Here is a 15812-nt window from a genome sequence, read left to right as displayed (position 1 = left end):
AATGTCCTTGACGGCCTGATGGAGTTCCCATCGGGAACAAAACTGCAGTAGCCTATATAGACTACAAAGGATAACTTTTAGCCTATAAGGTATTTAAACCATTATTTAGAAGTAAAAATGTATTGATATACTTTATCAACAAAAAAAAAGACAAGTTTCTAAATTGGCTTTTATCACAAAACTATAACATAACAGTACAAACCATGCTCAAACTCAAATTAGTTTACATCATAACACCAGATTTAGATAGGTAATGGTACCTAAATACCATCAATTGACTAAAAGGAAATGAATCTAGTTAACTGCATGCAATTGTCTAGATTGTGATACCCTATATTTAAAACTAAACTAGCCTTAATAAGTGAGTTTCAAATTTCGGCTCAATTTCATGTTTTATAACTTATACCAGTATTATGCCTATTTGATGAAGGCTTTAAAGCCCATTTGGTTACCAATGCTCAAGCATAATAGCACAGCATGAGGCACATTGTGAAATTAAATTGGCAAGTATATCCTGGCCTACATGGTAATAGGGAACAAAACAGTAACCTAAAATAAATTCAAAGAAAAAGCTTATGATGCATTGTAAAAGGGCCTTAGAGGATTTGTGCCTCTAGACTAACTTAACATAAATAAGATTTGTATCACTTTATTAAGCCTAGACTATAGCCTAGCATAGAATATAGGCCTAAGTTAGTTCATAATTGTTCTACAATACTAATTATGTTTCCAGTAAAAAATAAATGTAAGAAACAATGTAACGATATATAAAAATATGTAGCCTGTTTTTGTTCCTATAGGCCTAAACTGAAAAGATGGTTTATGCCTAGTTGTCAAAGGCATTTTGTATTAAGCAAAAAAATATTGAGCTGGAAAAAATTTCCTAACCACCCAATCAAGTGTGAGCAACCCTCTCCTCCTTGAAAAAGACAAATGTGCAGGACATGGCACAAGACCTGAAAGGCACCGATAACTTATATTATACTTGTTCCGACAGAGGTTCAACAACAGAGAGTATAAAAATAGGACTCTATTAAAAACATTGAATAATCATAATAGAAATTTGAATACATAGCTGTTTTGTTTGAAGATGGACGGGAGATCTAGAACAACTCCAGTATTACGGTGCCAAAGCAAAAATATTCGCCGACATCTTAGACACCTTTATAACATTTGGCCTGTAATTTATCTTATTGGAAAAATTATAATATTTGTTGCAAATGGGCTACGTACCAGTACGCCAAAATACTACGTCATTCCTAACAATATTAACCGAAAATAAAAATAAGCAGGATAAAATTGAGCAGTTTTTATCAAGCACTAGGATTAAAATAGCATTGCTTAGAGGTAAATCAGATTTAGCCTACATAGGCTACCTAAGTTATAAACCAACCTAAATAGTAAATAGACGAGGACTAAGTTATATCAGCCTTCAAGGGTTTATGATAGGCCTAAATTCTAAAATTAGATTGATTACCTAGGTTTAAGTGGATCGATAGCTTATTACTAATTACTAAAATGTGCAGAGGTAATTCAGTGTCGCAAGTTTAAAAGTAACATTACTGTAGGCTTCACTAACCCAGCATTTAACTAGGCCCTACTTATTCAACTTTTTTAAACGCCATCGAACGATCTATAACTAGGTATTTTTTAAAGATTAAGTTAGGCCTATTGGTTCTAGGTAATCGGCTAAAGATGCAATTTACCAGTGATAAGGCGGCAATTTAGCTAGCCTATATTATTTTATTAAATCATACAATACACTACGGTACACTACACGGTACACTACAATAAGGTAGGCCTACAAAATTTTAGCATTGAATACTACAGTATGAAACAACATAGAAATTTGGCTGTGTACTCAAAATAGGCATAAGCTGCTGATTTTTGTCAATACTTTGACGACACCTATTTAATTGTGAATAAATTATTAATTCTTGATTGAGGCCTATAACTTATGCGAAGGAAAAAAACATAGTTTACATGATCAAGCTAAGCCAACAGTCGTCAAGACAAGAGTGGCAATATACATATATTGGTCTTTCTTGTTTGCAATATTATTGTATGTTAAAATATAGTTTAAGTTAGGCTATTGGCTATTTGCCGTTGGGAATAAATAAATAGGTAGTGAATACTTATTATATACATCCATACAAAGATGTAGCCTATGTCTAATTGCATGCTTGATTAAATTAAGAAAATGTGCTATGAATAAGCGGCACGTGCTAGGTCTAGGCCTAGCTGGCCTACTATTATGAAAAGCAGCAAAATTAGCCAGCAAACTGGCAGTAACTCTCAGTCCCACACTAACTTATGATATGGTGGTGTTTTATGAAGTTAGGTAGTGACAGATTTAAGTTAAGTTAATGAAGTTACATGCTAGAAACCAAGTTACGTAATCTAACTTATGGCATCCTGAAGTTACAGCATTTTGACAAAACACGTAGTACCATAAAACAGGCAGGTATGTAAGTAAGTTAGAGGGATGAAGACAATAGACTACCGTATTCAAAAATAGGCAGCTTTATCTGCAATTTGGAATTTCAAACATTAACAACAAACCTATGCTACAAACCAGCACCCACCTAAGAAACTGCGACACTAAGTTAAGTTAGCTACAACGCAATGTGGTTTCGATGGCAAATTTCAGGCCTCATTAGTTAAACATAAAATTGTGGATATAGCTTGAAGAATACACAAAAATATTGGCCATGATTTAGGCAATGTAGCAGTGTTACCTAGACTAAGTTAATTAATCCAAAGTACGGTAAGTTAGATATATTGTAAATCTGAAGACGATAATTTAAACAATCTGTTATTCATCATAAATTTTTCCCATTAAATATCTATTTATTGAATTGTATAACATTTTAACTATCGTTAACTTACCAATAATTTTTTGTAATGATCTTTGGCCGTTGGAATGAAATTAAATAATAACAATAAAGTAGGCATAGGCATTTAGCGGAAATACGGCAAAGCTAACCTGCACAAATTAAACTTAGGCCTAAGTTAAGTTAAACTTAAACCTAAAGCTCATATAGGCTCTAGGGTAAGTTAGGTCTACTCTTCACCAATTTTGGCGACTTCATTTTTACAGATTAAACCTGGCTGCACTTTACTTTAGGTCCTACACTCATTCGAATGAAAGTATTGATCGATCTTACCTAACTAACCAAACGATATATGGAATGAAACAATCAAATAATCGATATTTTCATTCGGTTGTTTGTGTCCAAGGACCTAAGTAAAGTGCAGCCATTAACCTAACTATTTCAACGTAACCAGACCTAACTTAAGACTATGTTTCCTGTTGATCCGAAGCAAAAGTTTAACAAATTTCAAACAATCAGCAGACTAACTTGGTACAGTTTCTTAACTGGGCTATGCTATTTATTTATTTATTTTACATACCAATTTATTTTACATACCAACGGACAACTCCATTTTTACATTCATACAAAAAAACAAGATGGAAACAATAATTCATGCTAATATCGATTGAAACTATCGATTCAATTAGTAGGTAAACCTTCATGCGATTTTTTCACCATCAGCAAGTTGGGTTGGTTAGGTTAGGTTACCTATGATAGTTTAATTTGATAATAAGTTTAACTTAAATATATTTAAAAATAGGTATCGATTATTAATCAATATTTTCAATTTGATAGTTTCAATCGATATTAGCATAGCTCAGTTAAGAAACTGTACCCGACTAACTTAACAGCCTAGTTTAGTTAAATTATTCGTAATACTTCATTAAATGTTCGGCCTTCTACTTATTGCAGAGGTTGGGCTGTAGGCCTACATAACTTAGACTGAATTAAGCAATAGATCTAGGCTAGGCCTATTTTATAGGCTAATAAAGAAATACGAGCGATAGCCTAACATAATTTGGCATTCTATTTAAACAAAACCTAAGGAAGTATGCCTTTAAGTGATGGAATTGAAAAAAAAACAGCTACCAATATCCATTTTATTTAGGTTAGACCTAGAAGCCAGCCTATAAGTTATACTTAGACCATATCACTAACTAATGACACACTAAGTAAGGTTTCTAGATTCTATATTTATACGTATTCGTAATGTATGCACATTGCATGTTAAGATGTCAAGAGTTGATTAATTTAAGTTGGAAAACTTACATTAGGCCTACAACTGTTATAGGTATTTTGTTTATGATGATACCAAGACCATTGCTATCAACTGACAACAACCTTCCAGACATTATGGCATATGAAGCTTACAAAATATCCTATGGTTTGTTGTTGGCTAATTTGGATTCTAAATTCATCAACAGAATGTTATATACATTCAATACTGATATCCGGAAACTCAAACAAATCGTAACTCATTCTTCTAACAACGCAGGAAGGGTCTTCTTGTCCTTACAACCTACTTACAGCTGAAAGCTATATTCAGAGCCATGTGTATCACAAAGGATCTACAAAAATTTAAGGATTGTTATTTGTAATACCATCAATATATGGATTGATAGAGAGAACCTCTTAAATTTTACTCAAAGAATGTGAAATTTAGCTTACGTTTATTATTGTTATAAGAATACATCCTTGATGGCTGCTATGCTAGCCTATGATTGCGTTTTGCAATCTGACACTAAACACATGCACAATTCACACACAGAACATCCGGGAAAAGTATATACAAAATTTTTGCTGGCACTTGAAACTGGTTTTAAATTCAACAGGTACTTGGCTTGATTTATAATTTACACTTTCTTCATGTTCTCTGATAATAAACTAAGGCCCAAGGAGACGCGCCAAACTCCTCAATATCTGGCCATTATTATTGGGGAATATTGGATCCAATAAAGTAGTCCCGCAATGAGGCTAGGGGTTATTTAGGTATAAAGCTGATTAATTGTAGATTGTTTGAACAAACAACAATTTATATAATATAATAATGTTATCCAAGTCAAAATTAAGATCCTTATTTGAATATAAATAGGAAATTTTAGATAACGTAGCGGATGAATACATAGTATCATATGAAAATAGTCTCCAAACGACAAACAGGTCTGACAGTGCTGCCATTCGTTCCCATCAAAACTCCAAACAACACAACTTGGTAAATCACAGCTCAGTTCAGTTCGTTCGTTCTTCTATTCGTTTTTCGTTCAGTTCGGTCAGTCGTAGTGATGTGACGAGTCGGGTACTTTCCTGACTCGAGTGACTCGACTCGCCAACTGCCGTGAACTCGAGTTACGAGTCGAGTCAGACTCAACTCGAGACGTTCCGAGTTCGTGTGAGTTCGGCATTCTCCGTACGAGTTCGTTAGTTTTGCGAGTCGGCCGACTCGGTACCGGCCAATAGCGTGTCAGCTTTACGAGTCGACTCGACTCGACTCGAGACGTTCCGAGTTCGTGTGAGTTCGGCATTCTCCGTACGAGTTCGTTAGTTTTGCGAGTCGGCCGACTCGGTACCGGCCAATAGCGTTGAATCTATGCGAGTTGACTCGTAAAGCTGTGACGCTATTGGCCGAAAGCGAGTGCGAGTAAACTCGAGTCAACTCGTTACGTCCCGAGTTCGTTAAGGTTCGGCTTTCTCCGTATGAGTTCGGTTTCTTGACTCGGCTTTTGCGAGTCGGACTCGTAACGTTACGAGTTCGTGTAGCTTCGGCAATCTCCGTACGAGTTCGTAAAAGAACTCGAGTTGGAATTGAGTTGACTCGAGTTGACTCGACTCGGGTCTTGACTCGAGTCAACTCGACTCGCCAACTCAACTCGTCACATCACTAGTCAGTCGATGTTTAGCACTCGTCACGGGCAGTGATCGTTATAGTTTCGCGTTATTTTGTGTTATCAATTCTTTTAGGAAATTTTAAAATGGTTGGAACGCACCCCAAAGTGTATGTTATTGGAGTCGGCATGACTAAAGTAAGTAAAATTTTCCGTAAATATAATTATTTATCAAAGAGAAACTGAGGGTAATTTTTCACACATCCGTTCTTCAATGCCCCACCGATAGACTGATAAAAATCGTAGCCTATGCTTAGTTCCAATAAATGTTAATGAATTAATGCGTCATTAGGCACCTGATGCATAGGTCAATGAAAAAACATATTTATTTGTTTGTTTATGCGCATAATTGAAAAGTAATTTTTAGTTTTACGATTATTGCTAACTGCAGTGCGATTGGCAATAATGGTTAATTTAAGGTTGTTTTAAGAAATCAGGAATCAGCCATAGAGTAAGCTACCCCTAGAACTGTTTATCTAGTATAATACAAATAGGTAATAAAATAGTTAAACCATATGGGGCCCTTTTCATAATAAAGTATAAACTAATATTAGTAAATCAGCTGATCGCCCAATGCAAATCTAATGGAAATTACAAGCTTTGTAGTTCATTATGAAATGGGCCCCTGATTTGACATTACAGTATTAGGTACTGTATTAATACTATTGTACTTGTATTGTAGTAGTAACCACAGTCGAGGATGTTGTTTATTATTGGCGTTGCCTATTGGATGTAGGTAGGTACATCATTCTAGGAGAAAGAGCAGAGGACCCAGAATTGATCCTTGGGGGACCCCATGTTCAACCAAAAGTTCACTAGAGGACCCCTAATCACAACAACCTGCTTCCTACCTCTCAAGTACGACTTGGAGGTTTCCAGTACGACACAAGTTGCTCCATAACATTCAAGCTTTCCTAAAAGGATGTCATGTGAGACAATGTCGAAAGCCTTACTCAGATCTAGGAGTGTCAGACTAATTGACTCTTGATTCTCAAACGCCTCAGATATCCTTTCAGCAACTCGAAGCAAGGCAGTTGAAGTCGAGCGGCCCCTCCTAAAACCGTGCTGAGAATCCGAGAAGAGTTCATTCTGGTCCAGATGTTCAACCAGTTGATCGTACATGACCCTCTCAAAAACCTTAGATATCACAGGAAGAATAGCAATTGGACGATAGCTGGCGATAGAGGCCCTGTCACCTTTCTTATAGACTGGCACGACTCTTGCGGTCTTCAATTCTTCAGGGAAAATCCCATGAGCCAGACAGGTGTTAATAACCAGGGTTAAGGGGTCAGCAATATCATTAATCACACCCTTCAAGATTTGAGAGCTCATTCCATAGATGTCCACACTGGTGGAAGAACGAAGACTGGAAACAATGTGCCTCACCTTTTTTGCCGTCACTGGCCTCCATAAGTTGAGTGGTAGTCCGACAGTTAGACCAGCTATGTTAGTGATTGCGGCTTCCGTTTGTGGCATACTTCTTACTACCTGTGATACAACATCGATGAAATAGTTGTTTATTTCATCAGGACTGTCCTCGCAACAAAAATCAACTGTCTTTTTACGCAGGCCATTTGCAGCCTTCTTGGCATTACCGACCACTTGCCTGTAAATCCTCTTGGCTCTTAGGTACATACCGTAGAAAAATTCCCTTTCACCTACAGTAGCCGCACTCTTATACCTATCATTCAAAGTGATCACAATATTGCGATGATGTTGGAGTGGGGGAGTATACCAGTCCTTTAAAACAGGTCTGCTGGATGGCTTCATAGAACCAGAATTAGGCCTACATTTTATTCCAGAACTTTTCCTTTGTTTTAAAGGAAAAATTTTATCAAAAGCGTTAATAAAAAGATCAAAAAAGGCCTGAAAAACACCACCAGGATCAGTCTGAACCAAAAGATTGTACCAAGAGGCATCCTTGAGCTCGGAACTTAAAATAGAGAAATTACCTACATCTACAGTCCTATAATTAAAGACATAATCCTTATGCCAAGATGGAGAGGTGGGCTTACGTAAGATTTTCATTTTTTTAACTCGCAGACAAATAATTCAGAATCATCAACACAGGACAGGATCAAAGTAGCCTACATAGTCCAATAAGGGGAAAAAAACTATCGTAAACGAAATTCCAACAAACTATATCGCTAATTGATTATTGATTTCTTAAAATAAGGCGTGTTTAGCCTAGTTAAATCAAAGTTAAATGAAATCAAAGAAACATCAAGTTTGTTTGTCTAGGATTCTATGACCTAAACCAATCCTCCATTGTTTTCTGTTATTTTTATTAAAAATTTAATGTAGGACACGAAAATGACGTTATCTAGGCCTACTCAAATTCTATAATAGGTAATTGAGAAATATGTGTATTAAGCTTAAAAACATAGTTATTATTTAAAAACTGAAAATAATTCTTTGGGAAGCCAATTTTGAGACACGGAACCTCTTATAGCCTATGCATCACCACACTTTTTACTTTGTACTTACACCAACACCTTTTATGTGAATTTGAACTGTTGGTGTTTTTGGGCTCTAGGGACCTCAAAACTAAAAAGTAAATCGGTCCCGGGTCCAGGTCTTACCATGAGTACTACGGTAATAGCTTATTCCCTATATGGGAAATTCGCTAAAAATCAGAACTATGGTTTTTGTTAATCACACAAGTCAAAATCTATTTACCAAAACATCTTGCCTGCCTCTGGTATTAACAAATCAATTACGATATCGTAAATATTTGTTTCGGTATTTGTAGCACAAGGATAAGATGCTTTTATCGCCTCCTCAGCCAGAAGCAGGTAGGCAGCATGTGGACACTTTCACTTGCAGAGGCGAATGGCAGTAGAACAGGTTAGGAGAAGGGTCTGCCGGTGCAGGAAGATAATGTTATATAATAGACTCTTGCCATGGTACCTGTCGGCCTCTGATGTGATATTAGGGTGCTTCCTGTAACAAGGGTCGTGTCTGTGAATGGACCGAGGGGAGGAAGAATTATGGCATCTGGGGAGGGAAGAACGATTCCGTCTCCCGAGCGCCAAGCAGACTATCTGGCATAATCTGACAGTTTTGACAGCCGAGGAATTCACAAAAGCAACGAACTGCGGTAAAGGATTGTACCCAATTGGGCATTGTAGACAATCAGCATTGGAATGACGTTAATTTTAAAAACATTTCATTGCAGACATACGTTTTGAATTATATAGTAACATTTAATGAATATTTTTTAATTCAGCTTGCCGACTCTCGTATTGTTGAGATGCTTGCACTTAATCTTGAATGATTAACCTAACCTAACCTTTACTGCTTCACAGATTAAACTCATTGATACCATTTTAAAATAGAAGGTATTAACCCTCGTCACTTCTGCATCACTGAGCAGACTGGTAATTTATGGCTTCGGCGCTGGGGATACTCCTTTGCACTCGACGCTCGGGAGACGCAACGGGAAGAACCATTCTCTCCACTTTAAATTACCTTGAATACATTGCAGTAGTCCTCTCTCTCTCTCTCTCTCTTGGGGGTGCGTATTTCATTTAGGAACGTTATAGAATTTTTCAACCTATTATATACAAATTTCATAGACGTGAAAGCATTTTGTGAATGTTTAAACGTTCGTAGAACAAAATTGTTCCTTTCACCCTATCTTATGTCAAATGTCATTGCCGCTTGGTAAAAAAGGAATATGTCAAGTTTTCACTCTTGTTATTTCTAGCATTATTTTGTGACTTTATTTATTTCTTGCATTTTAAATGTCATATAGCATGTCATCGTTGTAATTTCTTGTACAAATTGTGTATACCGTATTTAAATAAATTCAATAAATTAGTTGTCTTGGCTTTTTGGAGAGGCATTTATGACATGATTTATATTGGCATGCAATTTAAAACCTCTTTAATTTACTCATACAAATCTACGAAAATTGTTAGGCTAGTTGTAGTTTATGAAATGTTGCCTTTTTTATTTCAATTTTGCTCGCCCAAAATAATAATTATTATGGTAAGGGAAGGGTAAGGGAAGGGACATCCCTCCAATACATGTATCCGCCTCGTGTCCGTCGTCGACCATCGATGTATTACCATAGATGAAGTAATATAATTATATAATTTCATCTATGGTAATACTCTCTCGTCGACTTGCTCTATCGACTAGACCCAGCGACCACAGAATTAAAATTCGAATTCTTTGGTCGCTGACCAGACCGCGAGGGTGTGTTTAACATTGATATTTTGGAAATCTATGTAACAAAGACAGCTTTACGAAAATGTAAATATGAATTGTAACATGTGCTTATAAAAAGTTCTGGTGTTCATTTATTCGCAGTACGTGTTTACCCCCCTTAAAATTTGGTACATTACAACACCTCTTACCAACTGCAGCAAAAAAAAAAGAAAAAAGGATATTTAACGTAGGGCTTTGGACGGAGTCGGAATGGTCTCGAAGAAACCCCTTCTTCGAGCGTGCGTCGGAGTTCGTTGCGTTGTTCGATCGGCTCTTCGCTGTAGTTATCGTACAGACGATCATCTCCCTTTTTACATGTAGGCTTAACAACAGAGAGACGGGAAACTGAACAGAAATAAAGGACGAGTTAATGAAACTAATTAAGAAATTATTAAACCGACCGGTTACTTATTGTGGATCTCTAATTAAATGACCTTTCTCAAGGAGGTGGGGTTCCTTAAATTGTTTGTGTGTTCCATTTTTATTTTTAATAATTAATTGTATCCCATATAGCCTTGCTTTTATTTTCTGTCTGGTTTATTTTACATAACAACAAATCAGATTTCTTTTGCCTCACAAGTTTTCTAAAATTGTATTTTATTCTTAAATAATATTGTCTCATGTAATGTTCGGAGGGAAGATTTTTTTCCTACAGTTAACTAACAATGTACATGTTCTCTCACTGATTTGAGAAAGCAAAGTAGCCAATTCGCTCATCAGTGAGACAATGTTAACATTGTCTCACTCTAATTACTTTGTCTCACTCCAGATTTGCAACGTGAAGGCACGAAATAGAGAGCGCGTAACATGCAGGCAACGTCGTATGCACACGAAATACTTTGGCAGCACTGGCTGTAAATCAGCTGGTCAGCTGTTGTACTGTTGTATTTGTCACTTCACATTAAATGTTATATTAAAAGTTCACTTCTGTGTAAAAATAGGGTATGTTTCTTCACAAATTTATTTGTTTTGTGGTAACTGTAGGGAAAGTATAATGTGCAACTCGAGTTCAAAGTACAATTGCCTCACTCGAGAAACCATTCCATATAAAGGATTTCTATGTAAGGATTTCTCTCGAGTGAGTCAATTGCTCACTTTTCTCACTTGTTGCACAAATAACTATTGTTCTTTTGTATAGGTCAATAATTTTTGTCCTTTTTTGTCTCATTTCTCTGTCTAAAACTACACGACCTTTGTTTTCCCTTTCTTTTACTTTCTTTCTTTTCAGTGGAAATGCTGTCTCAAATATGTGGCGTAACTGGCTTTCAATATTAGAAAATTTGTCATTAATTTTTGTTGCGTTGTACACTGATATCCAGTTCTGTTGCTTAAGTAATAGCTTAAAGTGTAGCTTTATATTATTATTGAATTCTCTCGAAAATTTGTATTTTATTAGATTATCCCTGGAATAATTTGGACAAACAAACAAAGAATAATACCTTAGTGGCACCTTAGTTACCTCAGTAGAATAGTACCTTGTAGTCCAACCTTGTAAATTTTGAATGCTGCTGAACATCATTGAACCTTACTCATTTGTTTAGTCGAACAGCTGTCGAGATGATTGAGACTCGTAGTGAGATACAAATTGCTATAAATTTACTTACTGGCTGCCGGATAAAGGCCTGGACCGGATTATCACAAGGCTGGATTATAGAGAACAGTGCCTTGCCTGGTCCGATACGGTCTCAGACTTTGAAATTACATATGTGCGTGACGTATTATTCTAAAACATCCAGATGGCCTTTATGCTGATCATGAAGTCTCGACACTTTCTATGACGCAGCAGTTTCCAAATAACTCTTACTCTAGAGATGGTTGTGACATCTTCCGGTTGCTTACTTTGCACTGACTCTACATTTCTTGCGTTAGTGAGGGAGGTGAGAAATGTCATTACGTTAGCAAAACATTACGTCATAATCTAGCTACAATTCTGTTACAAATATGATCCGAGGTACGTGATTATTTCTACACTAACATGAGTTATTTAGGTAGTTGTAAAAATGTAAATGGCCGATAGTTAGTGAACTATTCGTGACGCCTTCGATAGCCGAAAACCGGCTGAGTGTCTGGGTTGTGATAATTATTTCCTACAATTTTCGAAATATTGACGTTTCAAATATAAGAAACGTCTGCAAGATATCAGAAGTAAAGCTTTGTCATTTGCCTATTTTTTCACCAGTGGCTCCACTCCATTTAATGAATATTGCCACTCGTAATCATGCAATTGACAAATTTAATTTGGCGATTAAATTTAATATCAGAAAAGTGCGAATTAGAATTTCCCATGTAGGGAATAAGGTCAGTATTTTAAAGTATTGCCGTAGATGCCTCATGGTAGGACCTAAAGCCCGGGACCAATTTGAAATTAGATAAAAATTTATTTAGGACTTGCAAGTCCTCTCTACCACTTAAGCTCTAAAACATAAATAAAACTATTCACTTATATCAAAATGAAATAATCAAAAGTATCGTATTATAAACATGATGATGAAATTAAATGTACTAATCCTCAAAAACTACATTCTCGCTGTCGTGGTGCAGTGATTAAGATGATTTTTGTCATTAGTCTTGGTTAGTCAACAATCATTGCTTGAGTTTTGTCAATGTTAAGTTTAAGTCCGTTGTTAGTGGCCTAGTGATTTGTTGATGCAATGTCAATGTTCTGAGTCGCACATCAGTATCCATCTCGTCTACATTGAAGTGGTAGTAAATCTGTTAGTAGTCAGCATACAGATGCTAGTGTGTGACTCAGTCAACTCAATGATATGTTCTGTGATGCCATTAATGAAAATTGAGAACAGTAGTGGGCCAAGAACAGATCCTTTTGGAACTGCTCCCAAGTAGAACATTATAAATTTGTCACCGACTTTAACACACTGCTGACGATCAGATAAAGAGGACTCAATCCAGTCAACACAGTCTCAATCGCATTGAATTGCGTAAAAGAGTATACAGTAATATGTTATACGCAGTCAAACGCCTTTGTAAAGTCAAAGAGGGTTAAATTGTGGCACGTCTATTATCCATTGCAGTGGTTAGAGCGCGGGACTCCGGTTCCGGGTTAAAATCCCGCCAAGTCGCCAATGGATTTTATCGAAGCGATAATGCTGTAACCCCTAGGTCTAGCCTGAAGTAATGTGAAAAACAATTTCGGGCTCGTGCCTTGTGTCCTAGGACAAAAAAAACAATTATCCATTGCACGGAGGATGTCATCTGTAATTATCAACAAAGCAGTGGCTGTGCTATATTTAGCGTGAAAACTAGATTGAAAATCCGATAAAACTTCTTTTTTATATCCTCTGAGGTCAAAAATGTCATCCGTTCAAATTGCACAACTCGAGTAAAAATGGTCCAGCGAATACATTTTGTACAAGAGCTTAAAGCTACGTTTGTTCGAACGAGTTCGCGAACCAGTCTGATTGGACTATGGGAACAGGTTTTTATGGGATTAAAATAGTTTTTCCATTTTGAAATTTCTTCCTAAACCGTTTTGTAGAGATAAAAACACCATGACCACCATATTGACGCGTTGTTGCAGGCCTCATAATGACGGTGGAAATTAAATACCCCCGCCGCAGCAAATCTGCAGACTAAGAGAATTAGCCTGATTGGATATATTATATTAATAATGTTATTATTATATTATTTTAATAACACGATAGCGCTATCATGACACGGCGCGGCAGCGGTTGTAGGTATCTCACTATCAGCAATCCGTGTCATAGCGCTATCGTGTTATTTCGTGTCTAAATGTTCCGTGTCCCGTGTCGTGTGTATGTACTTATATGTGTCAATTATTTTGATGTTTTTGACGTAAAGCTCCGACGATGTTGCATTGCAACGAAACATGTCAGCTTTAAACATTATTTGAAGCTAGCCGCAATTTTGGACTAAAGAAAACAATCGTACTTCCTTCTGCCAACACCATTTAAGTTGATGGAAGTCATTAGCCAAAGTCAATCACCTACATGTAGAAGTGTTTCTCATCAATGTTATGTTAAGTATGAAGAGACATAGAATGACATTTGACTCATACTTGTTTACGTATGATAAAGTGCTAACGATAAGAGATATGTTATCGACTCTGACATGCTGGGAAGTATCATTGACTAAGGAAATAAAAATTTGTTTCCTTTGTCTGGTTGGTAGTATGTAGCAGAATCTTTAACTTCAACAACTAGGCCTAGGACGTTTGTTGAAAACAGTTGGCAACATACTTGCTACGGCACTTTCGAATATCGAGATAATAATTTTGCTAACACGTTAACAGAAAAATATGCATAGCAGTTGTTGTAAACGTTACGAAAACAATTCTTTGCTAAAAGTAGTAAAAGAAATAAATAAAATTGCATACACATAACGTTGAGTTATTAATCGTATTAATTAATTGGAATTATCACACCGTCAGTAGCTCAACATTCAAGTCTTGGATTGTAGAAATTACCATGTAGGGAATAAGCTATCACCGTATGTCTCATGGTAAGACCTGGACTTAGAAAAAAATCCTGTTTTGATTTAACATAGTATGTTATGGTCCTTACAGTTTTGATAGTTTTTCATTTTTTATAAATTTAGATTTTTAATGGGGATCTTCCCATAAAACCCCATAAAGTAACGGAAAATCGGATTTTCACAAAAATGGCCCGAACGATTTTGATGTTATAGTCCTTTAAATTCTGATCAAAATTGTACTAATCCCATTTCCGTATATTTACTCTCACCGCTTACACATAATAAAGGTTGTTGACAAACGTATGGGAGAAAGTATGTGTCAGAATGCTGATACCGTTTTTTTTTTTTATTTTAACGTCCTAAAAGATTAAATCAAATTGTTGTTCAAACTACATGATAACGGTGATTGAATGAAGCCTATTTGAGGTTCCAACTCAAACCGTAAGAGGATAAAAGATAAATTAACATGTTTAAAGTCTAATACTATGTAAGAATGACATTTATTGTTAAGATAAAAGCCATTTTAGAAATTCTTACAACATTTATAGTAAGAGTACTACACAAACATCGGGTGTTGAATGAGATTCTACTTAATTCTCATCGTAAAAGTTGAAATTTTCAACGAAGAAAAGAATTCGGTAAATAACCAAACAAGAATAAAAGAGAGAGCCTTAAGTCTCGGTTGCAGATTTCAACGGAAGGTTGAAAAAACTTCCACATCAAATAAGCTTTAAAATGATAATAACCTTTAATTACTGGCACATTGTAGGCCCAAATGAAATTCATGTTTCTTGTGAAAAAGATAAGCAAGCTAATAAACAGACAATTTGAAGAATTTGAGATTTAACTTACTATTTTAAGTGCAAACTACTGATAATTATGATTTTCTTATATTTGGTACTATGAGCGTCCTGTTACACTCCTTGTTTATAGTGTTATGTTCCTTAATGTAATTTAAACAAGAAAACAATCTGACATACTGAAGCCAATGCAAATGTTCAGATGTGTGTGTGCAAATGTTGTGTGTGTGTGCAAATGTTGTAGCAAAAATTCAATCAAGAATTCATTTAGTCTGCAGGTTTGCTGCGAGAGTATTTTGATATGCATTACATTACAGCCAATTACTTAAATTCTTTTAGTGTGAAATTTAGTTTAATTTTTGAAGGATAAAAGTTAATACTATATTGTACAAAATCTTATATTCCGTTATTGATAACTTACTTTACTGACTTCCCAGGGACGGGTCGCATCTGGCACGACATACTAGACACGAAGATAGAATGATTAGAATATGATCTACGCCCTGCGTGGTTTCGCCCGACACATAACACGATTGCAAACATAACAAAAATAAACGGTATCAGCATTCTGGCACATACTTTCTCCC

The 15812-nt window shown here is 36.0% G+C and overlaps 2 protein-coding genes across 2 annotated transcripts in view; one reads left to right on the top strand and one right to left on the bottom strand.

Moving 5' to 3' along the window:
* Window positions 1–5048, bottom strand: part of LOC128997845 (nipped-B-like protein B) — a 74524-nt gene extending 69476 nt beyond the window's left edge. Inside the window, exon 1 of the mRNA XM_054423601.1 lies at window positions 4545–5048. The gene's annotated coding sequence lies outside the window, so the exon portion shown is untranslated. The remainder of the gene's footprint in view (window positions 1–4544) is intronic.
* Window positions 5049–5766: 718 nt separating this feature from the next.
* LOC128999073 (mothers against decapentaplegic homolog 3-like) overlaps window positions 5767–15812 on the top strand; it is a 40838-nt gene continuing 30792 nt past the window's right edge. The window contains exon 1 of the mRNA XM_054425430.1: window positions 5767–5896. Coding sequence (XP_054281405.1) covers window positions 5846–5896 — 51 coding nt within the window. The 5' untranslated portion in view covers window positions 5767–5845. The remainder of the gene's footprint in view (window positions 5897–15812) is intronic.

Source organism: Macrosteles quadrilineatus, unplaced genomic scaffold (genome assembly GCF_028750875.1).
Source record: "Macrosteles quadrilineatus isolate MER2022 unplaced genomic scaffold, UCM_ALF_1.0 Scaffold_7__1_contigs__length_78375512, whole genome shotgun sequence".
In the NCBI taxonomy this organism is placed as follows: Eukaryota; Metazoa; Arthropoda; class Insecta; order Hemiptera; family Cicadellidae; genus Macrosteles; species Macrosteles quadrilineatus.
Note: the sequence above shows the minus strand (reverse complement) of the source record. Positions and strands in the feature narration are given on the sequence as shown.